At 41.0% G+C, this 27373-nt stretch overlaps 1 protein-coding gene across 9 annotated transcripts in view; it reads right to left on the minus strand.

Moving 5' to 3' along the window:
- LOC134538265 (titin) overlaps window positions 1-27373 on the minus strand; it is a 358395-nt gene that overhangs the window by 247411 nt on the left and 83611 nt on the right. For all 9 annotated transcript variants that reach the window (XM_063379416.1, XM_063379425.1, XM_063379423.1 and 6 more), the window contains exons 25-38: window positions 27147-27290; window positions 26069-26323; window positions 24604-24747; window positions 23129-23383; window positions 21693-21836; window positions 19841-20098; window positions 18568-18711; window positions 16955-17212; window positions 15851-15994; window positions 15181-15319; window positions 12714-12970; window positions 2867-3006; window positions 2194-2452; window positions 577-834 (exon numbers count right to left, since the gene is read on the minus strand). In XM_063379416.1, coding sequence (XP_063235486.1) covers window positions 577-834; window positions 2194-2452; window positions 2867-3006; window positions 12714-12970; window positions 15181-15319; window positions 15851-15994; window positions 16955-17212; window positions 18568-18711; window positions 19841-20098; window positions 21693-21836; window positions 23129-23383; window positions 24604-24747; window positions 26069-26323; window positions 27147-27290 — 2799 coding nt within the window. The remainder of the gene's footprint in view (window positions 1-576; window positions 835-2193; window positions 2453-2866; window positions 3007-12713; window positions 12971-15180; window positions 15320-15850; window positions 15995-16954; window positions 17213-18567; window positions 18712-19840; window positions 20099-21692; window positions 21837-23128; window positions 23384-24603; window positions 24748-26068; window positions 26324-27146; window positions 27291-27373) is intronic.

The raw sequence follows: 27373 nt of genomic DNA on the forward strand, positions 1-27373 counted from the left end.
ATTGCAAATAAGTTGTTTCAGAAAATTAAAACAAAATATAATTTAAAAAAAAAAAAAAATTACTCATTAAAAATAATTTGTTTAGTGTTGAACTAATTTCTTTTCCTCAAACTTCTCCAGATCTAATTTAATCTGTTAGTGTGTAATGTTGTGCCAAATCTATTTCTTTCAATTCAGAGTAGATTCAAATAAATTTGTAATCTCTATTACATGTATGTATATATATGCCTACTAAAGAAAGTACGTATAGCAGTACATTAATGTGAGTGATTAAATAAAGTTTTTTATTGGCTTTAATTTCAAAGTGGTCATTATTTTAAGCTGAGAGCAAAGCAAATTCCATATCTATTAGTGTTATAATTATTTTCCTGTAAATTTTAACATTATTAAGTGATGTAAGAGATGAAAAGAAAAAAAATTTATATATATATATGTATGTACCTGAAGGTTGCTGTTCCAAAAAATAAGAATTTTAGAAAGGTTTCTTTTCCTGCAATTTTTTTTTTTTCAGTCATTCTCTAAGAGGGTGTACATTAACGGTATTCCACAGCGCTCGGAACGTCCGGCGGCACTTACTCGTCTCCAGCGGCTTCTCGTTCCTGAACCACTCGACCTTGAGCGTGGGGTCGCCGACGGGGATGAGGCGGCACTCGAAGTGAGCGGTCTGGCCCTCCGCCACGGCGTCTATGTTCTGGAGCGGCTGCGTGAACACGGGCCGCTGCCTCGTCTGCGGCTCGGGCGCCTCGGGGCGCTGGAACGGCGCCTGGCCCTCCAGCAGCCGGATCTTCTCCAGGCCCTCGGGGCGCTGCGACTCCAGGATGATGCTGCCCTTGGCTGCGAGAGCGAGTACAAGCCCTTACACAACAACCCACTCACAGAACACAGACTCACGCATAACTATGAGTCAAGGTCAAACTGCTAAATAGCGGTAAAACCATAAAAAAAAACAAGTTGCAAGGCAAAGCACCAAAATTGATAACCCAATTTGCTCTATTAAAATGTGAAATTCAAATTTTTGAACCTTTACTTTAAGCTTTTTTTTTTAGAGGTATCTAAACAATCTATGTATATTAACTTCATATGTAAAACTACTATTAACTATTTGGTGATCATTTTTAAATATGCTGAAAATTTTAAAAGTAACAACACTTTTTTTTATCAAAAATATTTAATTAACATTTAAGTAAATAAAAAAAATCAATATCACACCTAAATTTCATTGAAAATTTCACTATTGGAATTTAGTACATTTATTCACAAATTAAGCTATAACATCATAGAAATAAAAAACAGATATTTGTAGAAATATTTGTCTTGATTCAATTCATGTTAACATTTCAGTTGTCTATAAATGGCATTTGAATAAAACTGCAAGGTTAAAACAACAAACGTCATTATTCTACTTAAAGTTGAAGTTGTTTAACTATGTATGTACGATAAAATAGAAACAGAATATAATAAGGATTGCAGGCTTTCACAGCCATTGTTTGAAGCTGCTTGGCTTCTGACCGTGTCGAAGGTGAAGATGTCGACGACCTTTCAGTCGCCTTGCAGTATTCATCTGCAGGGTATCAGTAACTGCCGCCCTGAAGATACTGACTGCAACGTCGACTGAATTGTCGGTGAAATCTCCGCCTTCGACACGGCTAGAGCCTGGAAACCAAGCAACTTCAACTAACAAATGCTGTAGTTTAAATGTTGACGTCGTCCCAGGTGCTCCCATGGCTCGCACAGGTCGTTATGCCACCTCGGTGCCTCACTGGTCGGCATTCGTGGTCGGTGGTAAGTGTCTCGAACGGGTGTAGGTCGATTGTCATGGAGAGCGGAGATCGACTCGAGCCCTAACGGGACCTGCCAGGACGCGCCAGTTAGCCTTCACCCCTCGGCGCGAGCAGTCGTGTGCGACTCGCGGAGTTCGGCGATCGGCGTTCGTGTGCGGACCGGACAGTCGTGTGCATGCCGACAACGTTTCAAGTTAGTCGTGTGTGTGGTCCAACCACTCCTGCCTGCCACGTGGCGACATCACGACCACCGAGAGAAAGGAGTCTCGTGCTGTGAACTAGCCCACAGCAGCCACCACCATTAAAGGTTAGTTGGCGCCCTCAGACACCACCCAGCCACGCATCAACATCGGCAGGACGACAAAGTAATGAAAGACGTAAAGCTGTCTCGTCTCCTCGGCGCTGATCTTACCCTGCACGTTCAGCTTGATGGACGACGTGCAGTGGCCGAGCGCGTTGATGGCCTTGGCCGTGTACTCGCCGGCGTCCTCCGGCACCACGTGGCCGATGTCGAGCGCCAGGTAGCCAAAGTCGAACGTGATGTGGAACCGGGAGGCGGACGGCAGCGGCTTGCCGTTGTGGTAGAACTCTATCCTGAGGTTGGGGTCATGCAAGGGCTCCACCTGGGCCTCGAAATGGGCCGTCTGTCCCTCGACGACCTCCGTGGTACCCTGCGGGATCGAGGAAGCGCGCGTTATTGCAGTCAGCGATGTTTCGAGTCCACTGATCTCCAAATACAAATACTGAATTATATTCTTAAAAGAATACCTATGAATCTAGGTATCAAGATCCAAAACACCGAAATTTAATATTTGCAAGCAACATTTAACATACCAAATTTTAATTTTTTTTAACTATAAAAAAACCACATTTTTACATGTTCAAGATATAAAAAAATTCCTTTCTTGCTTCAAAAATGTTCCCTGAAGTGCTAAACAAACATTTCCAAAGAATTTTAGCTTGTGGAAGATACAAACATGTCTTTCAAAGCTTATGTAGCTGTAAATAATGTGGTCCTTGTCCTTGCATGGTGGTCAGTTCTACCCGAAACTTAAAGCATAAACGGAACAAGCACGGAGACGCACCCTCAGTTCCGTGACGAAGCGTGGTGGGGTGGGTTCCGGCTCCTCGACCTCGAGTCTCGCCGGGTGACCCTGGGCCTCCAGCTCCTGGATCTTCGCCAGGCCCTCCGGATGCTGCGACTCCAGGTAGATGCTGCGTCGAGCTAGAAGAAACAATAAAGGACCGAGCCCTCATCAAACTTGCCAAAGCAAACCAGCAAGGAACAGGTCAACGTCTTTGAAATTAGAGCTTGCGCTCCCATGCGGTAGTAACCACAGCACTTTGTGGACACATAAGAATAATGCCACATCAATATTCTACCGGTTTGGATTAGTGAAGTGTCAATTATACTATAATTAAAGTCTCAAAAAAAAGCATAAACACTTTCATACATTAAGTAAAATTCAAGTTACTTTTTTTGGTCGTCAAATAGCAAGACTACTGGTTTTTGTTGCAGTTGGGATTACATACAAAATTTGCCAGTTATTACCAATAGAATATGCTAATTTTATGAGCATGATTTCCAAGAAAGTCACATTTTCACAAAAATGTTCTCGGGAGAGAAACTATCACCCCCGTCTCACTGGCTTACTTCACCTGCCGCCGCCACTGCAGTACGTATGTCCTGATAGACAGCACCTTCGCTTGTTCAAAATGATTTACGAGTGCTCCAGTTTACCGTAATCTGACCACAAAAAAGGGCACCCAGGTAGCAGAGTTGCTTCGTGTCTCCTTGGACAGTTAGATAAGTACAGTAACGGTTAAATTTCAGAGAACCAGTGGAACAGAGAACCAAGAAGTGGGACCAAAAAATCACTAATCTGGATTAAGCCAGGGAGGTATGATAGAACAAAGGCAGTGAGATCGATTAGAATGAACTTCTATTGTTTGGAGTGTGTATAGTGTACATAGGTATTTAAGTATTTTTGCTGACGTTACGTGTGCAACAAATTTGAGACTGAACATTCGAACATTTGAATTCCCGCGCTGCACAAGTAGCAGCGCCACCCCTTCACAGTTGGCCACCATGGTTCCAGATTTGGCAACGCTGCCAAGGTTGGCAGCGCGTCGGACTTCCGTCAGGAAGTCAGTTCATCGTGTGTTTTCGTGATGGTAAGTGTGGCTATCGGGCCCGCTCACCATTGTTTTTCGTCTCGTAACGCAATCCGTTGCAATCGTTGTTTGTACAGTCAATTATTTCGCGTGATGCGAACATTTGGTCCTCCGGGCCGGATCTATTTGTGCCGGCGTCGCTTTCGTTGTTTCGGCGTGTCGTGTGCCGCGTGGTGAACGTTTTTGTGTGTAGGGCAAATTTCTTGGGTATGTAATTTTCTCTAACCTTTTGTGCTTCGTTGAACGTTGAGTTTGTCTCCGCTGTAGTTACTCGTGCGTCACCGAGGTAACATTTACCGGCATACTTCTCACGTGGTGGTGTTTTAGGTTATGTGTTGAGTCATTGTACTACGTGACTATTTACTATGGCGGATAAACGGTCAGCGCTGATACGCGTGCGCATCGCAGAGAGTCGCCTGAAGCGGGCATTTGACCTTTCTCAAAGCGCGCGTGAGGACCCCTCGCAAAGAAACTTATTTCTTGCAACAGTGCGCGACTTGGAAAACATAAAGGAGCAGTTCGAAGTTGACTGCGTCGCGGTGGAAGCAGCCATCGGCGAAACAGATGTGGACGTAGCTGAGCACGCTTCTCGCATGGAAGCTTTCGATGATAAATACTTCCAAATCAGGGCCGTTGTAGCCGGCATAGAGGACTCAAAGGTACAGCCCTCCAGCCAACCACAGTCTCAGGTGAGCAAACCACGGGTGGCCCTGCCGAAGATATCACTTCCAAGTTTTGATGGTAGTCCACAGCAATGGCCCAACTTTTCGAACTTGTTCAGTACACTTATCACCAATAATAGTGAGCTTTCCCCTGTAGAAAAGTTAGCCTATCTGAGATCTGCCCTCAGTGGAGAGCCTTTAGGGATGATCAGTTCCTTGACTATGTCCAATGCCAACTTTGATGTGGCCTGGAAGCTACTCGCAGGGCGGTATGAAAATAAGCGACTTGTCGTGGCAATACACGTAGATGCACTCTTGCACGCACCAGCTGTTACCTCTGACTCACCTAAAGCACTACGCCAATTGTTGACAAACATCACTGAGAGCATTTCTGCCCTGACGGCACTGGATGTGCCAGTGACTCAGTGGGACTTGATCCTGCTTCCTATCCTATGCAAGCGCTTAGATTCTTGTCTTCAGACACAGTGGGAAATGTCGCTTACTAATGAGTTCCCTACAGTGAGTGATTTCGTAAAGTTTTTGGAAAAGCACTGTCGCGCTCAGGAGGCTGTTGCTCAGTCACGTGGCAAGTCGTCAGGACTGCAGCCGCCCATGAGAAAATCTTCTCCACCATTCGCTGGCTGGAAGCAATCTCGTGGTCAAGCGCTGAATAGTTTAGTCAGCTCCTCACAGACCTGCGGTCTGTGTGGTGGCCCACATGCTCTTGTAAAATGCAGTAAGTTTAATCAAAGTGACCCTAAAGATAGGTATACCATTGTGAAAAGACAGGATCTGTGCTTGAATTGTCTTTCGCCTGCACATCGAGCCAAAGGTTGTCCATCGTCAGCATGTCGTCATTGTGGAGCTCGCCACCATACTTTGTTACATTTTAAGCAGCAACCACCCGAAGGCAGCTGTGCATCTCCAGAAGGCTTCAATGCTTTGTCAACAGAAGCTAATTCTGCGACAGTTGCCGTTACCGCCGCAGCCCCGAGCTGTTCTAAGACTGTCCTGTTGTCAACTGCTCAGGTAAACATCCTCGACCGCACTGGTACACCATTTGTTGTTCGGGCACTGCTTGACACTGCTAGCCAAGCTAGCTTCATTTCAGAGAAGTGTGTTCAGAACCTGCGGTTAACTAAAAGGGGGACGCATTTGCCCATACAGGGCTTATCCAACACCCCTGTCAATGTGGCCAAATCCTATGTTTCAGTTGTTATCACACCAGTTGGCATCTTAGCGTCTCAGTTTGCGCTGGATGTTTTTGTGCTTCCTCGTATAACCAGTAGCGTGCCAGGTACAAAGTTGTCTGATAGGGTTCGTAAATCTGTGGCACACTTGCACCTTGCTGATCCTGCCTTTGACACTCCTGGTCCAGTCGACCTACTTATTGGTGCTGACCTGGTTCCGTATTTAATGAAAGGTGGAAAGATTGATGGGTCTCCAGTGGCTCTAGACTCTGTACTAGGTTGGATCCTGATGGGGAAGGTGGAAATTGAACAGACTTCAACCAACATGACATCCCTTTGTGTTTCGCTGGTGACCTCTCATCCCCCATTACCTGATGTCATGAGAAGGTTTTGGGAGATTGAAGAATTTCCCCTTGTGAAGCATCAGTCTCCCGAGGATGTACACTGTGAAGAGCTGTTTGTGAAGTCTTACACAAGGCATGAGACCGGCCGGTACAGCGTTGCGTTACCGTTTTGTCAACCTGAGCCAGAGTTAGGGTCCTCTAGACCTCAAGCCATTAATCGTTTGCTTCGCCTGGAAAGACGTCTCAAAGGGGACCCTGCCCTCAAGCAGAAGTATTCCGAGTTTATGGAGGATTATCTCGCGATGGGCCACATGGAAAGAGTCGCTGAGACAGAAATGGACTGTGCCCATGCCTTCTATATACCTCACCACGCTGTCGTGAAACCAGACAGCTCCACTACAAAGGTGCGCGTTGTTTTTGATGCATCAGCCAAGAGTTCCACAGGTGTGTCGCTTAATGATACTTTGTTAACAGGGCCAAAATTGCAGCAAGATATTTTTAATCTACTATTGAGCTTTCGTTTACATGTTGTAGTTTTCACGGCAGACGTAAAACAAATGTATCGCCAGATCCATGTCCATCGTCATCATCAGGATTATCAACGTATTGTGTGGCGCTCTAGTGACGCAGCTCCAGTCCAGGACTACAGGCTGAAAACTGTGACCTATGGAGTGTCTTCAGCCCCATTCTTGGCACTCCGCACTCTTAAGCAGCTGGCTGAAGATGAGAGAGAACAATTTCCCACTGCCTCTCGAGTGTTGTTGTCGGATGTTTATGTGGACGATGTTGTTACGGGTGCGCCGTCTGTGGACTCTGCAGTGGCCATGCAGCAAGAGCTCATCAAGCTTTTAGCGAAAGGGGGATTTCAACTCCGAAAATTCATGAGCAACCATCCGACACTCCTGAATTGGCTTCCTGCTGAGGATATTGAAACCCTCCAACCGTTAGCCTTGGATCAGGACAGCTGCACTGTAATCAAGGTACTGGGACTACAGTGGAACCCCACCTCCGACACATATTCATACAAGGTCCGAGCCAGCGCCTGCCCTGCGACAAAAAGGACAATTTTATCGAACGTGGCAAGGATTTTCGATCCTCTCGGTTGGTTGACACCTATCAGCATGTTTGCAAAATGTCTCATTCAAGTCCTTTGGGTTCAAAATCTCGACTGGGATGCAAAACCACCACCAAACATATTAGACAGCTGGAACAAGTTCAACAGCCAGCTCCCTCTTCTGTCTGCACTCAACATCTCTCGCCTTGTCAGGGGAAAACAGGGCTGTTCCTATCAACTTCATGGATTTTCAGACAGTTCAGAATTGGGTTATGCAGCAAGTGTCTACCTTCGTGTGGTTGATGTTGATGGGACAATCACGGTACACCTGCTCGCTGGCAAATCTAAAGTAGCCCCTGTCAAGGCCCAGTCTCTACCTCGGTTGGAGTTGTGTGGAGCTCTTCTCTTGTCTCGGTTGCTTCGTCACATGATAAATGTGCATGGAATGGAACTTGAATTCACCTCCATTGTTGCCTGGACTGATTCACAAGTAGCCCTAGCGTGGATCCACTCTTCATCTCATGAGTTAAAAACATTTGTGGCAAATAGGGTTAGTGAGATTCAGGACCTGACCCCTTCAAGTTGGTGGAGGCACGTGCGTTCAGAACACAACCCTGCTGACTGTGGCTCACGTGGATTGTTACCTGCCCAGATACTTGACCACCACCTTTGGTGGACAGGCCCTGCATGGTTGACGTTACCTGCAGATGAATGGCCTGCAAGTGCTTCGTGTAGTGACATTTCCGATTTGGTCCAACAGGAGAAGAAGTCGTTGGCATTGGCAACTATTCTGTATACTGAAGACATTGATTCACTGGTCGAACGTTTCAGCAGTCTAATGAAGTTACTGAGAGTGACTGCCTATATTCTGCGTTTTGTTGCTAATTGTCGTCACTCACAAAGTGCTCGTGAATCAGGGACCCCGTGTCCTCGTGAGTTGGAGACTGCCTTAAATTTCTGGATACTTCGAGTTCAGTCGATGGTGTTCAAAGATGACCTGGCCTCTTTGAGAAAGAATAAGCGAACCTCACCACAGATACGGAAGCTTCATCCTTTCCTCGACTCTGATGGGTTTCTTAGGGTGGGTGGCAGGCTTGACCAATCGAAGCTCCCGTTTCAACACAAACACCCGGCCTTGCTTCCTAAATCAAACCCCTTGACGAGCAGGATTATACAACACTATCACAACGTCAATCAACATCCCGGGATACAAGCACTTCAAAGTATTCTTAGAGAGAAATTTTGGATTCTCTCAGATAAGCAGGCAATCACCAGCTGTGTTCACCGCTGCTTGAAGTGTTTCAAGGCACAGCCACCCACTTTTACACCCCTCATGGGAAGTCTCCCGGCCATGAGAGTCCAGCAAGTGAAACCATTTTCGAAGGCCGGCGTGGATTACGCTGGCCCCTTTTTCATAAAACTGGCTCGTGTGCGCAAAGTCACTCTGTTGAAGGCCTATCTGTGTATATTTGTATGTTGTACCACTAAGGCGGTTCATGTGGAGTTGGCGTCTGACCTGTCGACTGAGGTGTTCCTTGCTGCATACAAACGTTTCATCGCCCGCAGAGGGAGATCCTCTGACCTCTATAGCGATTGCGGGACGAACTTTGTTGGAGCCCACAACCAGCTGACAGAACTGCAACGCATGTTGTCATCCTCATCGCATCAGCAGACCATAGTGGATTGTTTAGCTCCTTTTGGAGTGAGGTGGCACTTCAACCCTCCAGCCGCTCCTCATTTCGGAGGCTTGTGGGAGGCTGCAGTTAAGGCGTTCAAGTCACATTTAAATCGGGTCATTGGTGAACAGATTCTCAGCTTTGAGGAGCTCTACACGGTCGTGGTCCAAGTGGAGGCCATACTGAATTCTAGGCCACTCTGTCCATTAAGTTCCGATCCCAATGATCTGCGTGCTCTCACCCCAGGACACTTCTTGACCATGGAGCCGCTGGTGTCGCATCCTGAACCCGAATTGGAACAGGTACAACTTAACAGACTGCAGCGTTGGCAACTAGTATCGCGGTTGCATCAAGACTTTTGGCACCGGTGGCACCGCAAATATCTGCACACACTGCAGCAGCGTTCGAAGTGGCAAGATCAAACGATAGCTATCACACCAAACCAATTGGTGTTGATAAAGGAAGATAGAGTACCTCCCCTGCAATGGAAGTTGGGATGCGTCCTGCATCTTCATCCTGGATCTGATGGTGTGCCTAGGGTCGCTACAGTGCGTACCACCTCTGGGAGTCTAAAACGCCCTGTAGTGAAGTTGTGCCCATTGCCTCTTGAGTAGTGTTGAAATGGGTCATTTCAAGGTGGGCGGAATGTTTGGAGTGTGTATAGTGTACATAGGTATTTAAGTATTTTTGCTGACGTTACGTGTGCAACAAATTTGAGACTGAACATTCGAACATTTGAATTACCGCGCTGCACAAGTAGCAGCGCCACCCCTTCACAGTTGGCCACCATGGTTCCAGATTTGGCAACGCTGCCAAGGTTGGCAGCGCGTCGGACTTCCGTCAGGAAGTCAGTTCATCGTGTGTTTTCGTGATGGTAAGTGTGGCTATCGGGCCCGCTCACCATTGTTTTTCGTCTCGTAACGCAATCCGTTGCAATCGTTGTTTGTACAGTCAATTATTTCGCGTGATGCGAACATCTATCCTTTTGTACATTGTGTTGATAGAAGAATACAAGTAAATAGGGTTGTGCGAATGTTCGGTATACCGATACCGAAATCGAAATTTTGCTACTTTCATTTTCGATTTCGGTAAGAATTTCATCTGTCGAAGTTCGTTTTTAGCGAAATATTTCGAGCCAAACGAAAGTTCAATAGCTTACCGAAGTTCCGTTTGTTCTAGTTGAAAAAGAACTCGTAATTTAATAAAAATGTACAGTAGAATACCGGTACAATAACGTACCTTATTATAAAGTATATTTCACTTAACGAATTTTTTTTAAGTCCCCGCCGAAAATCGTATCTTCGCCATGCAAAACGATTTCAGTTTAAAGTATCATATTTTCACTATAACGTAAAAATTCTACTAGTAGCGTGGCATTACTACACCAAAATTTACTTAAACTGGTAAATAAATTTCCAGCTAAATGATTAATGTAGTAGAACAAACATACACAAATACCACCGCAACATATTTTCTAACCTCTAAATTCTCAAAACAAAGTTAACAAACAGTTGCGCGCACAACCATAGATTATACCGTACGTAGTATGCGACGTGAGCAACACAACACCATTCGATACATCGAAAGACGGAAGTTTGAGAGAAGTATTAATTATTTAGACAAAAGTGTTACGCTACGCTAAAAATACTGTTTTATGTCTGTGCCGGGATTGTTTATTGTTATTGTTGAGTTTATTTTCAGGTTACGTTATTTAGACACCGCATTGTATTTGTGCTACAATATGAATGATCCTGGAGATAAAAAGAAACGAAAGCAATTCAAGCTTAAGGAAAAAGTGGATATACTCAGAGAACTAGACAAGGGGAAAAAAGCAAGTCGCAGTTGCTAATACATATGGCATTGCGGCTCTCCTGTAGCAATTTTTTATATATTTTTTTTCTCTTTGTAAAGATATGTATGCATGTTTCAGTACTAAGTACAAAAACTTGAGGTACCTGTAAGTACTTAGCACTGAGATTCTACTGTAATGTCTTTATATGATTTGCTTGTTATTACTAATAATGTAATAACATATGCAAATCATATAAAGACATTAATTAGAAAAAAGATTTCCATTAAGATTAATTTACGTGGTGATGAAAGAACTCACATTAATGAAAATACGGTAAAATCATAATTTGAACAAACATGGCAGATAAAGTAAACAAAATTCAACCGTGATTACAGTAGGCCTAGGTATCAAAACAAAATCATGCAATATTTGAAAAATTACTTGATTCATTTGCTTTCAAACAGTAGTGTAGGTACTATATTCATAAAACATACATTCCAGAACTGTTAGTACAGTATTTAGTATTTACCGTATACACATAAACAAAGAACGTACCTACTTTTATTCGCGCACAGCCAAACAAAAACATTGTCGTCTGCTTTATTTAAATTTTACATACTCTGACTGGCATATAAAATCCTCATAATATACAGCCAATTAGACAAAAAGGTCAACAAGTCACTGCGTGTAATGACCACTTGGCAGCAACCATTTGTTATGTTTTGTTTTGACCATGTCCCTTGCCTGGTCTACAGCTTCCTGAGCTAGCCATGTGTGACAGTGGTGCAAGATGGCGGCCATTCCGCAGTATTCACGTATTTTTTCATCAGTACCATGCACATGATAAATATATTATCATAGACTGCGACATTACGACTGTAAAGGAAATAGTCTGTGCGCTGAAAGATCTGGATTGATTCTTGAAATTTACGAGTGACATGGGGCTGTGTTGTGTGGTCTAGGGCGGATGTTGATTATATTAAATGATAATATTTATATATATATATATATATATCAAAAGGTACCAAAATGATTTATGTAATAGAATTTATTACTGAAGAGCAAATTTTGGGGCACTTTTTTCTTTGTTAATTAAAAAATTTCGCTTAACTTTCGTTAAGAATATATTTATCTCATAGAAAAATTCGTTTTCGTTTCACTTTCGCGAAACTTGATAAATTTTCTTTCACTTTCATTTCGTGTGGAAAAAGTCACTTTCGCACATCCCTACAAGTAAAAAGTATACACAATTTTTAAAAAAAAAACTGAATTAAAAAAATTTGAAAAATATTTTTAACAAACTTAAAAAAATTGTATTCTTAAACATGGTAGCATCATCCAGCTCTATGACATTAATTTCATACTGACTACGAAGTATTTTCATTGATGCATCAGATTCAAATTGGCAATAGAGCTAAACAATCATTTAATAGAACAGAATTATTTCCTATGTCACTGGGACAGCAGCCAAAATAATTTTGTGCAGCTGGTATTGGGGGACTAATGAAATGATAGAATGAGTGCATAAATATTGTTGAAGATTACCTTCATCAACTAACAAGAGCAAAGAGAGAAATTTTTCCAAGCTTACAGCATATAAATTCAAATTCATTTTGCATTTCAGTTAAAAGAGTACATTCATGTTGTTGATAATATTTTTTTTTCCTGCTTGCCTTCAATAACTGTGGAATATGTAGCTAAGTAAACTTAAAATGTGTTTAAAAAAAAGAGTAAATAAGCAGGCACGAAATATTAATATCACATAACCTGCATCAACAGCAATTTTTGTTTTCTCAATTCCCATATAATATGAATAAAAAAATTTAATTTCTCTTAATGACAAAGGAGGGCCTCGACTTGAATTTGAGTCTTCTTGTATTTAGGTAAATGCAGTATGTTGAGAAATAAATATATTTATTTTTTTAAACATAATGTTTTGTGATTTTGTTTGATGATGTTCCCCTCACGATAAACATGGATTCCGCAGGTCCCTGCTCACTGCTACCGGAACTAAGTCCGGTCGATTGCATCGCACTCACCGCCCACTCTGATGGTGCAAGTGTTGACGGCCTCTCCCAGCAGGTTGGTGGCCTTGCACATGTACGTGCCCGAGTCCTCGGCGTAGCTGTACAGCACGTCGAGGGCCACGTAGCCGAAGTCGTGCGTGGTCCTGAAGCGGTGGCCCGTCTTGATGGCGACCCCGTTCACGAACCAGTCGATCCTGAGGTTCGGGTCGTTGATGGGCTCCACGCGGCACTCCAGGTGGGCGTGCTCCCCCTCTTTCAAGTTCTCCAAGCTGCGGCCGCAACGGCAAAGGGACAAGACATTAGATTTTTTAAATTGTAACATAACACAATCGGACGTAGTTATGCAAAAAGGAACCAACCCACATGAAACCTTATTCTGAATATTTCAAAGTTAAAGTTAACTATAAATTGTGATTCTCGTATTGGTAACATAATGTAGGTATAATTTTAATGGTCTTGTATAAATACTGATATAATAATAGCAACGATGGTACGATCAACCTTATACTATTTTAATTTATTTTCAAATAAAATATAACAACATTGTGGGTTGGTTCCTTTTTGCATAACTACGTCCAATTGACAATGTATTTTAGTAATACTATGGGCAAATCAAGTCCTGAATTCCTCAAACACCATTAAAATAAAACCTTAGTATTCAAAAGATTCGAATATTTGAGGGAAAAAAATTTTGAAGGAAAATATTAAAAGAAAAATAAAGTAAATTAAAAAAAAAATTCAACACTGATAGCATCCAAAGTTTACTAATTCAATTTTTTTTTTTTTTTCATTTCCACAACTACTCTGTGAAGTTTCACTTCCAATGCATGTGGTGAAGCAAACAACCATCGGTGTTGTCATATGCGTTCTCTCTCATTCAGTATCTGTACTTACTGTTGCTATCATACATGTATATTTTTACCTCACAGATTTTTCACTTCTGAAACATAATTTTAACACGCGTGCATAGCCAAAAATTTACTGCTAGCTAGAGGCATGAGATACTTCGCAAATATATTTGTTAGGAAAGTGGATTTCAAGCATGTTTACATCAATTTTTACGTCTGACTCACAATTCTCGTGACACACCCCGATGACTCAGAACCAGTAATAAAGCATTTCCACCCAGACAGTGACAAAGCCTCTGACCATGTATTCTTCCAGAGTAAGTTATCTAAGGGAAGGGAGAACAAATTAATATTTCGGGGGTAAATGAATTACTCTGTAAATTACTTTAAAATAAGTACACCTTCCACTCAAAGTAACGCTGTTCAATTTGCCTCGGTTTTGAAGTAACGACGCCAATAAATTACAGCATGATTTTAAGTAGCACTGTCATAGATTCAAAAAAGCACTTTTTTTCTTTTACGTGAATTTTTATTTTCGTATACGCACAATGACGTCAGCACATGTGTAGCATTAAAAACAATTCAACAAATTAATAATGTGACGAATGAACAAACAATATTAGCTCTTTCTTTGATAGCAGTTTGCTTTCTTCATTGTGTATTTATCTCCGATTCGAGTGCTAAGCCGATGTTTATATTATGCCATCTCGTAAATCAGCAGTCAGCTGCAGCTCTGGAGAGATAGGCCAGAAGATTTCAGGGCTAGTTTACCTCGCATCTACTACGATGCGCTAGCGTAAAATAACAGTGGTGATGGAAAACACACATTTAGGCAACAACAAAGTCGGGAATTACATTAAGAGAATAATCTTTCTAATAAGAGAAAACATTTTTGGTTGTGATTTTTTATCAGATTAGAATTTAAATATATTTCTTATATTAATAAAAATTTTTTTTGGAACCCAGAAATGTTGTTAGATCCTCTTAGGAATGTTATGCACAAGCCTTATTATGTAAAAAATGTGGTTCGTGAATTGTTTGAATTTAATCTTAGGATTTTTAGTCTCAAAATGTTACTCAACATTTATTTAAATGTTCTTCAAATGTATTTAGACATACATTAGTACTGTAAATTGATTTTAATGGGAGTAGTGTTTAGATTAAAATGGTCGTTCAGCATTGGAAAACCAATTACATATTTTGATTAACAAACACTCCTATGTAACACACATATTTAATTACAGCTGTTTTGATTAGCGCTCTGTTTCCCTAGAACGAATTAGGGTGTTACTTTGATGGGCGGGTATTCAATAGTCCTTTGAGTTCTATGTCTTTATAGTACAAATATGATACCTACCGTAAATATTATTTTCAGATCTATTTCAGACTTTTGTTTCTTCAATTTACAGGCACTATTTGTCTGCATTATAATCAATCTCTCTGGGGGCAGGGTAAAAGGGATGGGGGGGGCTTATTATAACCGGGGTGTGTGGAATAAACAACAGTCTCACCTTAGAGCAAATCCATGGAGGGTTGAGTTTAAAGTGGAAAAAGGAAAGAATACAAGAAACAATCGTGGCTCCAATCGACAGCACAAACAACGCTGTTTACAATTGCTGTTCGTGGCTTACTTGTTCAACGGTGTGATGAACACCGGCTTCTGAGCTTGAGGCTCAATCTCGGCCTTCTGTGGCCGCTCGTACGATTCGAGTTCGCGAATCTTCCTCAGCCGCTCTGCATCCAGCGTGTCCATGTAAAGGCCGGCTTTCGCTGTAATTAAAACAAAGGTTACAAATGTTTCTTCTTTGCTTAGCGCATACATCAATTAAGACTGTTTTGACTGCAAAAACCACTTTTCCAATTAAGAGAAAATTTTCCTATGCACCACAATACAAAACAAACTCTATCACTGCATATCTATACCATAGGGCATTAATTATCCAAAAAAATTAATACCTACTCGTACTTTACACTTACTTATTTGAAGGATATAACACACTGAACAAAAATAAATAAAATTACACTCACAAAAAAAATTAATATGTTAAATAAATAAAAACAAGTAACAAAGTTGTATTTGGGAAAATGATTCCACTATTCTTTTTTAATTTAATGTAAAACCATGATTTCATGATGTGGGTTATTAATAAATACATATATATATATATATATTACTTAAGAAAATTATTTTTTTATAGCACAGCATCAAATATATATTTTAAAGAAGAAATTTATTAATCCTTTGTTTAGCATTAGTTAAAGATTAATATAATATGCTCCGTTTGAATCGCCACAACCTACCATCGACAGTGACGGAGCAAGTCGTGACCGCCTCGCCGACTGCGTTTCTTGCTTTGCACATGTATGTTCCCGAATCCTCAGCATATGCATACAAAATATCGAGAGCAACATAGCCAAAATCGTAAGTTGTCTTGAAACGATGTCCTGTAAAACAAAACAAAAAAAAAACATAGTAATACACATAGGCATGCCGCACACAGAATAACCACATAAATACAGCTAACCTCGTTTAATAGGTATCATTCAATTTTGACCTGTGCCCAATAGGATCATCAAAAGCCGACATTGGAGGTATTTAGTAATATCAGAGTTTCTGCCCATATTCAACACAACCATTAATATCCAATAAAAACAAATGTAACAAAAGTGGCTGCTGCAAAGTAATGTAGTACACAACTACACACTTCACTCTTTTCTTAAAATAAATCTTTTTTTTGAGAATCTTAGCACCGTATTTATTTGTACAAAGGGCACAATGCAGCTCAAAACAGAATGGTAAGGAACTCTTTAGTGACAGGCGATACGGATAAAAACCGATACCAACTCAATTACCGACACATCTCTTTAACAGATCCTAGCAAAACTGTTGTTTTGTTTAACGCGAGATACTTGCCCCGGCAAAGTAATTGGTAGCCTCATGGCTACACTGAACAATACTGGATAGTTGTACAGTTTTGAAAATAAATGGGTTTTCCACAGGGGAGCAACAACTAAATTTCCGGGGGGGAGGGGGGGGGGGGGGCAGGCAATATACCTTTTTATAAAGAATAATCGATCCCCCCTATTGAAAATTTGTATTTTAAGGTGGAAAATGGTGCTATTTAAGCAGTTTTATCATCTAAAAATTGATTACACAGCACTTTCTTTGCCCCCATTTGCCCCCACTTCAAGCTTTCAGGGGGTGGGGGGGGGGGTAAATACCCTTGCCCCCCCCCCCCCCCTGTTGTTGCGCCCCTGGGTTTTCAGTATAAAATATTTTGGCATTTTTTTTTTTTTTTTCAAATGTGCTTAATTTCTTTTGTAACATAAGAAGAGCGGGATGACATTCGAAGATTCATCTCGACAACACGCACGCCGGGGAGCGGGGAAGACGGCGATACGCACCTTGCGGGATGGGCCGCCCGTTGCAGTACCACTCGACCTTCATGGTGGGGTCGTTGACGGGCGTGAGCGTGGCCTCGAGGTGGGCGGCCAGGCCCTCGGGCAGGTCCTGCACGTTGTGGAGCGGCCGGCCGAACTGCGGCTTCTCCAGCACCGCTGCATCCTCCTCGGCGGTGCGCCGGCGGCGGGAGTCGTCCTCCAGGTGCCGGATCTTCTGCAGGGCGCCCTCGTGCTGCGTGTCGCTGATGATGCCCGAGCGGCCTGGGGGAGAGCAAGCCGACACTGGGCCTCTCCTGCGGGTACCGCTCTCCCGACGCGAGTTCCCGACAGGGGACAGTGGCGTAGCCAGGATTTGTGTAATTGGGGGGGAGTGTGTTAAGAAGCATGCGCTCCCCCCCCCCCTTACGTATTAAAGCGGGGGGGGGGGGGGTCCCCTAGGTGTCCTCCCCACGGGGAAAATTTTGGATTTTTAATGGTGTAAAATAGTGCTATTTTAGCAGTTTTCGGTACTTAAAATTTAAATATTGTGAATGGTAAAAAAATTTTTATTAATTTTAATATGAAATTTGTTTGTGTGATGAATAAGAAATTAATTAAAGATTTGGTGATAAGGGGGGGGGGGGGGGGGTTGAACCCCTAACCCCCCCCCCCCACCCCTGGCTACGCCCCTGGACAGGGATATGCACGTCTTTACTCGCGGGTTGGGCGTCACTTCGGCTGAAGAACCGACACCGCTCGAAACTCGTAAACTATGAAAGCTACAGAGTTGAAGTAAATGCATCTCAGTAGAGCAGACTTTGCTCGTGGTCATTGCGTATGACTCGCCCGGTTAACATTTGCGGTGATGACATGATAAGCGTTTGTGGGGAGCACCGAATTGAAGTCAGTGAGGGCAGTGACTCCGAAAGTAATCGACTGATTGTGTGATTTAAACTTTTAAGTGTCTCGTGAGTGAGCACAGCTGAGTGGAATAAATACAAAGTTACTAACTTTGGTTTTTGGAGCCATTAATCAATAAATGTCTAAGCTAAAACAGGTTATTGTTGGAGAAAAATAAAAAAAAAACTATACAAATACAGGAGCCTGAGATAAAACAATAAAACCACTTATTTCGCAACCAAGTGCAACCAATATAACAATAGCTCCCATTTCTACCCACAGCCACTTCTACCAATACATAATCTACTATGTACATAATATTATATATTTATTCAATCACAATCAATAACTATTTCACCAGTGATGATAGTTTTATTATACATGATGTGATAGTTAAAGGAAAAAAATAACTAAGATTATTTGCAATGGGATAACAATAGTTTTAATTAAATGTGCAACAATAAACTGAAGTGAGGCATAAAAAAAATGCAAGTTACTAAAAGACTGCTGGATATTAGAAGTTGCATCACTTCCATTGCTGTTACTATTTTTTATGAGAATTTTTTGTGATTTTCATGACCATTCCTGCAGTTTCGTTACCGTTCCCTGACTTTCCCAACTTTCGTCAACTGCAGACAGCATGTATAGTTACATGGTCCAGTTGTAACCCTAAATGATGAATCAAAAACACAATTCAAGGAGCCGACCATCCAGAACCACACACAGTACATACATACCAGTTACGTTCAGCTTGATGGACGATGTGGCTTGCCCCAGCTTGTTGGTAGCCTTGCATGTGTACTCTCCAGAGTCTTCTGGGTACACGGACAAGACGTCCAGCGCTGCGAATCCAAAGTCGTAAGTCGTGCGGAAACGGTGGCCTGAAACAGCAATACCCATCAATGCTACTGTAGTGTCAGAAGTGAATTCACACAGTTTATCCGACCGGAGACGAGTTGTATCATTTCGTCTTTAAGACTGCAGGTGATAAATAATTGATAAGGACATTTTCATTTTTAAAACAGGTGACTTCTGTGTTAGTTGAAAAACTATGGGCTCCACCTATTATGGCACTTTAGACTGTTGTTGATTACCATCTCTTGAACCTCCACTCAGTTGAAAAACTAAACAGTCTGCCTGTAAACTGCATCACTTATGCCACTTTGGTCCAGGGCTTTCTGAATCTCCGCACAGGCGTGACAGGAAGAGAGAAATAACACTTGGAATGTTGGATGAAGAAGAGGGGGCAAACGGAGTTTGTCATTGCTTCTCTTCACTGTGGCTGCCGGGGGAGGAACCCCTTCCACCTGCTCTTCCAACCTCCTAGTCGACCACCGTACAACATCACATGCTTCGCTTTCAGCTGCCCCTTTTGAACTGGTCATAAATACATTTCTTTTTTTCCAACTGCGGCTTGGTGTTTTGAAAGGCACCATGTAAATCACCATGCTGACGAAAGTTGCATCAGAAAGGTCTAATAAATATGGAATAGATTTAATAATTTAAATAATTTCCAAGTGCTAAGTACGTACTTGAATTACGATTTCTAAACCATGAAGTCTTTTTCATAAACACATGATCAAAAAGTTTTGGGATTATCTTATATTCAAGAGTTGCATTATTTTTAGTTAAAACACATTAACCCTTTAATAAATCTTCCCTGTTAATAGGTCAAAAATACTAAAGGCCTTAAGAAGGTATTTGTTTGGACTTGTAAATATTGTGTGTAATTTAGTGTATAGAGTTTGAAACATTTGAATTTTGAACTAGCAGTGCCAAGTTTTTCAAGTTGGCTGCCCTGCAGCTTCCGGCAACGAAGCAACAGTTGTTGTTGAACCATCATGGCGGTAAGTTGTGCTATCGTGCACGCTTGCTGCCAATCGAGTTGTTTGCGAGTGAATCATTAATTGTTTCGTTTTATATGGATTTTACAGTCTCGTACGTCTCTAGACAAAACAGTATTTAACGGGGGGTTTACTGTGCACGAGACATGGGGGATGAACAACGCACCTGTCTGCAGCGGGACGCCGTTGTGGAACCACTCGACCTTGAGGTTGGGGTCGGGGTACGGCTCGATGCGGCACTCGTAGTGGGCGCTCTGCGCCTCCACCAGGCTGGTCGGCCCGTTGAGCTGGGCGGTGAAGCGGGGGGCCTGGGTCACCACGACCTCCTCCTCCTCGCGCCGCCTGTAGCGCGACGAGTCCTCCAGCTGGTGCAGCTTCTGCAGCGCCCCCTCGTGCTGCGACTCCAGCAGCAGCGACGCTTTCGCTGCGACATTCACGTTAACACTCGCAAACCGGAGCGCAGAGCTGAAGTGCAGTGAAAGGTCTACAAACTGGCTTCTGCGTGTACATGTACTTCTGTGGGCATGGTGGGAGTAAAATTTCATGGCCAAATTTCAATGCAACATTTCCATGAAATATTGTGAAACGCTAAATGGACAGAGAACCGGTTGCGGACGGCGCAGAGAACTTGTTCCCTCGAGCGGGCTCCACGTGGTGGCATGTGGCTCAGTGGGCTGGTCTGGCTAGTTGACTCTCTTCGACGGAGGGTGTCTGGGTTTGCCTCAGCCGGAAGGGCGTCACTCCCAGGCCTTCAGGACGGGTATAAAAGGGCCAGCCCTTAGCAGCCAGCTCTTAAACGAACCTGATCACGAAACTTTCACTCCACTCCTAATTAACAATATTTCCTTTCTTCTAGTTTTCTTACCGTAAGAACATCACCGTTATTAAGATGGATTATGTGAAGTGGGGAATACAAAAGCTCATGAAAGAAGAGTTCTTGTGTTATCAGCAAAAAACAATTTTTTTTTGCAAATTTTTTTTCTAGGAAATGTCAGTTTATTTACAGTAAGTTTCCATCAGAAGAAGGCCTGTGCGAATACTAGTTGTTTGATGTGAAGCGAATGTAAAATCGGTGTGTATAATATTCGTGAAGTCCAATTTAATTGCAAATATTGTTCTTGGAGAAGCTGTATTGCACTTATTTTGCAAAATACAGGATTAAAGTAAAAAATAAACAATTTTAACATTTTTAATGTTTGAACTGATTAAGTAATTAACCAATTGTGCCCTATACACAATATCCGTGCAATAAAAATTAAAAAATAACCATGTATGATATTAATACTTAACATTTATAAAAGAAAACTGAGTGTCTTCTTTATTTTATTTAAGTATCCAAATTTATTCAAACAAATTATATACAAAAACAAAAAAAAAAAATTTCATGAGCGAATCTTAGGCTTTCAGTGTTTTAAATCTTTGCAACAAACGCAAATCTTCACATCAGACGCGAAGTTGAAGCTTTGCATCACAACCGAAGCTTCAAATAAAATGAATAGCAAATTTCCTGGTGAAATCAAATCAAATACTGAAAAGAGCTTCGATTGATTTGCTTAGTCGAAGCTTAGCACAGGCCTAATCAGAAGAGTTAGGATTCAGCCTTTCAAGCCCCCCCCCCCCCCCCCCCCCCCCCCAACTAATCATCTGCCATGGATTCACAGGTGAATCATGACAACAGACGTAATAATCACTAAATACTTGTAGTTGATTTTACTTTTATAACGAAGCAGATTTTTAACTTTTACATTGAAAATGAAAATTTTGTTTTATGTAGGCAACCACTCATTTTCTTCTTCTTGGGTTGGACAAGCCAAAATGTTCGGTTAAAGCTGTGAGAGTGCTCTCAAATGAAGTGTGTCAACTTTCAAGTTTTGTTGGGTGGCTTCAAAGATCGGGCTTGATTCACACTCACAAATGTACACTACAGCAGCGATCTGAACAGTTATCTGAGCAGCGATCTGAATGAAATCAGTCCAGACGCAGCAACAATCACAGACGGCACTTGCAGAGGTACTTACAGTGAACGATGAGTGTGGACGACGTAACAGCCTCTCCCAGTTCGTTGGTGGCTCGGCATGTGTACGTGCCAGAGTCCTCTGGGTACACGTACTTCATGTTGAGTGCCACGTAGCCAAAGTCGTGCATTGTGGTGACACGGTTCGCTGCAATGCGAGAATAATCACACTCAGACATGTCTGCAGAGCTTTTAACAGGTCTCTCAGTATTTGTGTGAATATCATTTTATTTATATGCAAACCGAATGCCAAAAAATTCTTCAAATATAAATATTTAATTTAAAAAAAAATTAATATTTTAATTATATTTAAACTTAATTTTTTAACAAACACTCACACATAGTATTTTACGCTAACGGTTAATGATACTTAAACATAGATATAAAAAAAAGTATGCTTTAAATTTTTTTAGAATATTTTTATCTACAGTGGAGCAAATATTTCATTGCTTGCTCGCTTGATTAAAAATTGTCTTTCAATTTTTACTTTACCAGTTTTGCTGTTCAATGTGACAATGTTAAAATAAACTCTAGTTGGTTAGATCGGGCCATTATACATATAAATTAAAAATTTGGATGCACACATTTATATTGTACGACAATGTTCGATTCTGATTTTACACGAGGTGATACGAAACAGTTTCTTTATACATACTTAAAATACAAATTTGCAGTGTAAGTATTTGAAATTGATTGAATATGAATATATATTCATTGAATTTTTCAAACAGGTTAGTATGTAACATGAAGCATTTAAGTGTGTGTCTGCCTGTATGTGTGTATGTATAAAACTGTTGAAATCATGCAAAGAGACAAACTTATAGTTGTCTTGTTATTGCATGCTTTTAGTTTGAGGTTTACCTATACTTGATGTAGATATTAAAGTAAAAGATTTTAACTGCTTCAATTTGTAAATATTTTGTTACAAAAATTACCATAAGTGAAGTGAGCTTTAAAAATATGATTCACGTGATAGTTCTCTTTTCACTCTAAACCTTGATTTCAAGTTAGTGTTTCATACATATAGAACTTTACCCATAAAACTTCCTGTAATATACATTTCAAGTTTACAATTTGTGAGAGTGCATTTTGAACGCAAATGTTTCTTCCGAATTCTGTGCAAGTTCTTACAGAATTTACAAGTTTGGAAATGCCGTAGGAGATAATTAACAGAATTCTCGGAAATGAAATTACATTTACTTGGATTCATAAACCGAATCCTAACTATTCTCAATTATTCTATGTGGTTCAATAAAAAGAATTACCAATATTTATTTCTATCAGCATCCAAAAAGCATGAAAGTTTCTTCTGTCGCAAGTGGACTTGACACACACTTATTTTTCTAATTTGTGTGTTAAATGTTAGGGGTGCGAGAATCATCCTAGAGTGAGGCTTATTCGGGTGGATACTGTGTAAGTGTCGGCGCTGATCCTGCTTACATGCTTGTATCGGCACTCCGTTCCTGAGCCACTCAACCCTGAGCTTGGGGTCGCCGACCGGGATGAGCCGCGCCTCGAAGTGCACGGCCTGGTTCTCCGCGCAGCGCAGGTCCTTCATGGGCTGCGTGAAGACCGGCGCCTGCGTCACGGCCTCCTCCTGCACGGCCTGGCGCTGGTGGCGCGACGTGTCCTCCAGGTAGCTGATGCGCGACAGCGCCGTCTCGTGCTGCGACTCCAGGTAGATGGACTGCTTGCCTGCGCAGCGCGAGTAACCACGGCATGATTCCTGCCCACTGCTGATGTTCTTTTGACGTTTCATAATCAATTTATACTCATGTTTCAGTCTATTATGCTCAGTCATTTAAGGTATTTTGATTGTGCTTCAATACATAAAGATTAATGTAGTAATATAATATGTAATACATAGAGATAAACGTAGTTTGAATGAATTGATCAAGGGATTTTAATTTTTTTGTAGTTGAACAATAAGCTACAGTGAATATGTGATACATCGTCTGGACCTTGTTATGTAAGTTGTGATGTACTTTTTTTTTTGAGAAGTAATATAATAAAACAAAAAACCGCCTTAAAAAATCTTTTATTTTATATACAGCTAAATAAAAACTTTTATCCTAGAGGAATAATTCGTCTTCAATGTTGGCAATAAGATGAACTTAAAAACAAAACTTCAAAACCATCAAGTGATTTAAAGTGTCTTGATACTATTCTGGGTTGCTTAACCGGGCCAACTTGGAATGTAGCAAGCGTCACGCCCAAACTTGCAACCCACGCAGCAAAAAATAATTCGGATACGTTTCAAAAATGCAACATTACTTTTTTGAAACATCATAATGTTTCTGCAGCATCGCTTAAATATGCCTGAAACGTTTCTGCTTTATTGGAAGCTCTTGCATTGTACGCAACATCACTTCAATAGCATAAAAACAAAATTTTCAAAATTTATTTTTTTTTATATTTTTCAATGCTTTACTTTCATGTAAATTAATTTTCAAATGAGACATTACTGCTTTGAAACATTGTAAAATTAAAAAAAAAAAAAAAATACTGGACGGTTTGTTCTGTACGGGAAGCTCTTTCATCATGAGGGTTGTCACTTCACTGGCACAACGCAAAAACTTCAAATTATTTATTTATTTATTTTTTCACTTTCATCTCTATTCTATGCTAGTATTTTTTACTTTTTTTTATTCTAAAAGTTACATATGCTTGCTCTTATGCAGGTTGACTGATTGAAAAATTCTACATTTTCAAAATACAGTAAATTGCTGTTTAAAAAATTCTCATGGTACTTAAAAATTTACACTATTTAACAGGGTGATTTTATTAAAAGGTTAAAATTGTATGTGTTTACAAAACAAGTGCTAACTGTTTTTGAACGTATCACGCAGGAAATGTTGCGGACAGATCACGAGTCAGGGCCAGGGAAAGCACGGCCAGGCCGCCAGCGAACTCACTCTGCACCAGCAGGCTGCCGGACGTCATGCCCTCCCCCACGATGTTCCGGGCGCGGCAGGTGTAGCTGCCCGAGTCCTCCGGCAGGCAGTGCTGGATGTCCAAGGCCACGAAGCCGAAGCTGTTCGTCTCCGTGAACCTCGAGCCTGCCGGGAAGGCAGACGACGGCGCTCGGTTACGGGTGCATCCGAAACGGCCCAGATGCCGAAATTGTTACAGCACTTTGATGGTCCACGGTTAAGACATACGAAAATAGTGTTCGAGGGAAAAAAAAAAACTTCTTCGTGATGGGAGACTGTGTGCTTAAGACACAAAAATAGAAACACAGTCATTAGGGACAAGATTATTTGGTGAATTGCGATAAAACCGAAATAACACCTAAAAGTATGTATGTCAAAACACGATGTAACACCGAAATGCCGCTGAAATCATGAAATTAACCTGCAATTTGACAAAACTTAACTCAAATTACAAAAATGAAGAGTTTTATTACAGTAAATTTAATTCATGTTATTTATTTAGCCTGAAGAGTATACCAAAAAAACTAAATTAAAATAATTAAATGCAAAATATAAAAATAATTTGGTTTGATCTCGCATTTCTTATTAGTAACACTTTTTTACATTAATGACATTGTCATGTTTTTCGAATACCAACTTAAAAATTTGCCTATTTATTTTCATGTCTCTGAGCAGTTCTGTCCCAGATGTGCTTATTAGAAATTATTTTGTTGCGAAAGTGCTTTATGTTTCAGTAAAACTGCAATGTATTTGTTGAAGTAATAATCTAGAAATATTCATTTTCACTTTTGTTAAATAATACACTATGTCCATGAATAAAGACAATGTATAAAAATAAAACAAATAACACCGAAATCTCCTTTTTTAAAAACAAATTCTGACTAAAAAAAAAACCATCAAATTTCATCCCTAAGAATTGTGTTTCCTCAACAAATTCTAGTTTCTTTTCAGAGAAAAAATTAATTTAACTTATGAATTTAATGCTGCATGGAAATTTTAATAAATTCACAAGTCTACAAACGGTCATACATATTCGAGATGAAATGGTTCACGGACAACATTTTAATATGCATTTCTCTCTTCTGCCTTAGCTGCAGTTAAAAAAAAAAGATATGTAAAACTAACAATAATAATTTAAAGACGTTAATTTAGCTACCTAATACAATAATTTTAACCTTGGAGTATGTGAGTGAGGAAAGAAAGTGACCTGGTATCGTTAGCCTATTTAAATTTCATAAAAAAATAATGCATCCCCTCCAATTTGTGACAGTCATAAAACTGATTATGATTTTAAAACTGATATTATTCACATACATAATTCATACCGGGGAGTCTGTTAATTAGTAAAGAGGAAAGTGATCTGATATTTCCAGTAATTTAAATTTCGCTAAACAAATCACCCTTCTTTCACAAGTTAGCAAAAGCCGGAGGAGCCTGAGGCGCACACCTGATTTCAAAGGAACGTTGTTGTGGAACCACTCCACCTTCATGGTGGGGTCGGACACCGGGATCAGGCGGCACTCGAAGTGAGCCCGCGTCCCTTCCTTGATGCTGATGTTCTTGAGGGAGGTGGTGAAGACGGGCGCCTGCGTCGTGGTCTCCTCCACGTGCTCGGAGCGCTGGTACCGGCTGCGGTCCTCCAGGTACTGTATCTGCTCCAGGCCCGTCTCGTTCTGGGTGTTCGTCAGGATCTGGGCCGTGCCTGCGAGCACAAGCAAAGTGGTTTCGTCATCAGCACGCATGTTGGGGCACACCCAGGGGCCGGTGCAAGATAAATTGGCGCATTAGGCGAGAAAAACCTTAATGCATCCCCCCCCCTCTCCCCCCCGGACACCCCAAAAAAAAATTTTCCTTGCCTCAAAATACATCACGTAAGCCTACGATTTTGTCAACAATCAAATGTAAGCAGCTTTGTGTTTTTTTTTTTTACTTTTTTTACTTATTACAAATCATAAACAGGTCACAGTGGACTTTAAATAATTACTTATATCAATACAAACATTCCAAACTGTTACAAAAATCCATTTTCATCTAGTTTCAATAATCGTTAAAACATATCGTATCAGCTGTTAATGTGTCGTGCTGCGCCGCCCCCAGCTACTTGGCGCCCTGGGCGGTTGCCTCGTTCGCCTGTACGGACGCGCCGGCCCTGGGCACACCCGTACCAATCACTCACATCCAACCAGCTTCCGTAAGACTTGCGGTGGCATTCTTACAGCACATTCAACGGAGAGGCACAGAGTGTGTTCTTAATTTAAGAAAAATTAAAAAATAAAAATTAAAAATCAACCCTTTTTTATTTTTTTATTAACCATGAAAGCTTCTTGCCTAAAATAAAATATAATTTTTTCGTATTTCCAAAAATTAAATATGATATAATGCTATCATTACATTCATAATTAAAATATTGACAGAAAATTAAAAAAATGATTACATTATTACTGTAGGTACTTGAGTAGCTTAGAAATTAGAAAGATAAGCACTCGTATCTTATCGTTGTACAGAATTCTGTAAAAAGCACTTACTTCTGCACTCTAAAGTGCATGTCGTTTCAGCAGATCCGACCAAGTTTGTCGCACGGCAAATGTACGTCCCTGAGTCTTCTGCAATCAGGTCTATGATGTCCAGTGCCACGTAGCCAAAATCATGGATTGGTCGGAATCTGTGGCCTAAATAAAAAAAAAAACAAGAATGTTCGACACACAAGTTATGTCAACATTTCACTACACTATTGGATATTTAGCACTAAGAA

The sequence above is a fragment of the Bacillus rossius genome, chromosome 13 (assembly GCF_032445375.1).
Source record: "Bacillus rossius redtenbacheri isolate Brsri chromosome 13, Brsri_v3, whole genome shotgun sequence".
Classification (NCBI taxonomy): Eukaryota; Metazoa; Arthropoda; class Insecta; order Phasmatodea; family Bacillidae; genus Bacillus; species Bacillus rossius.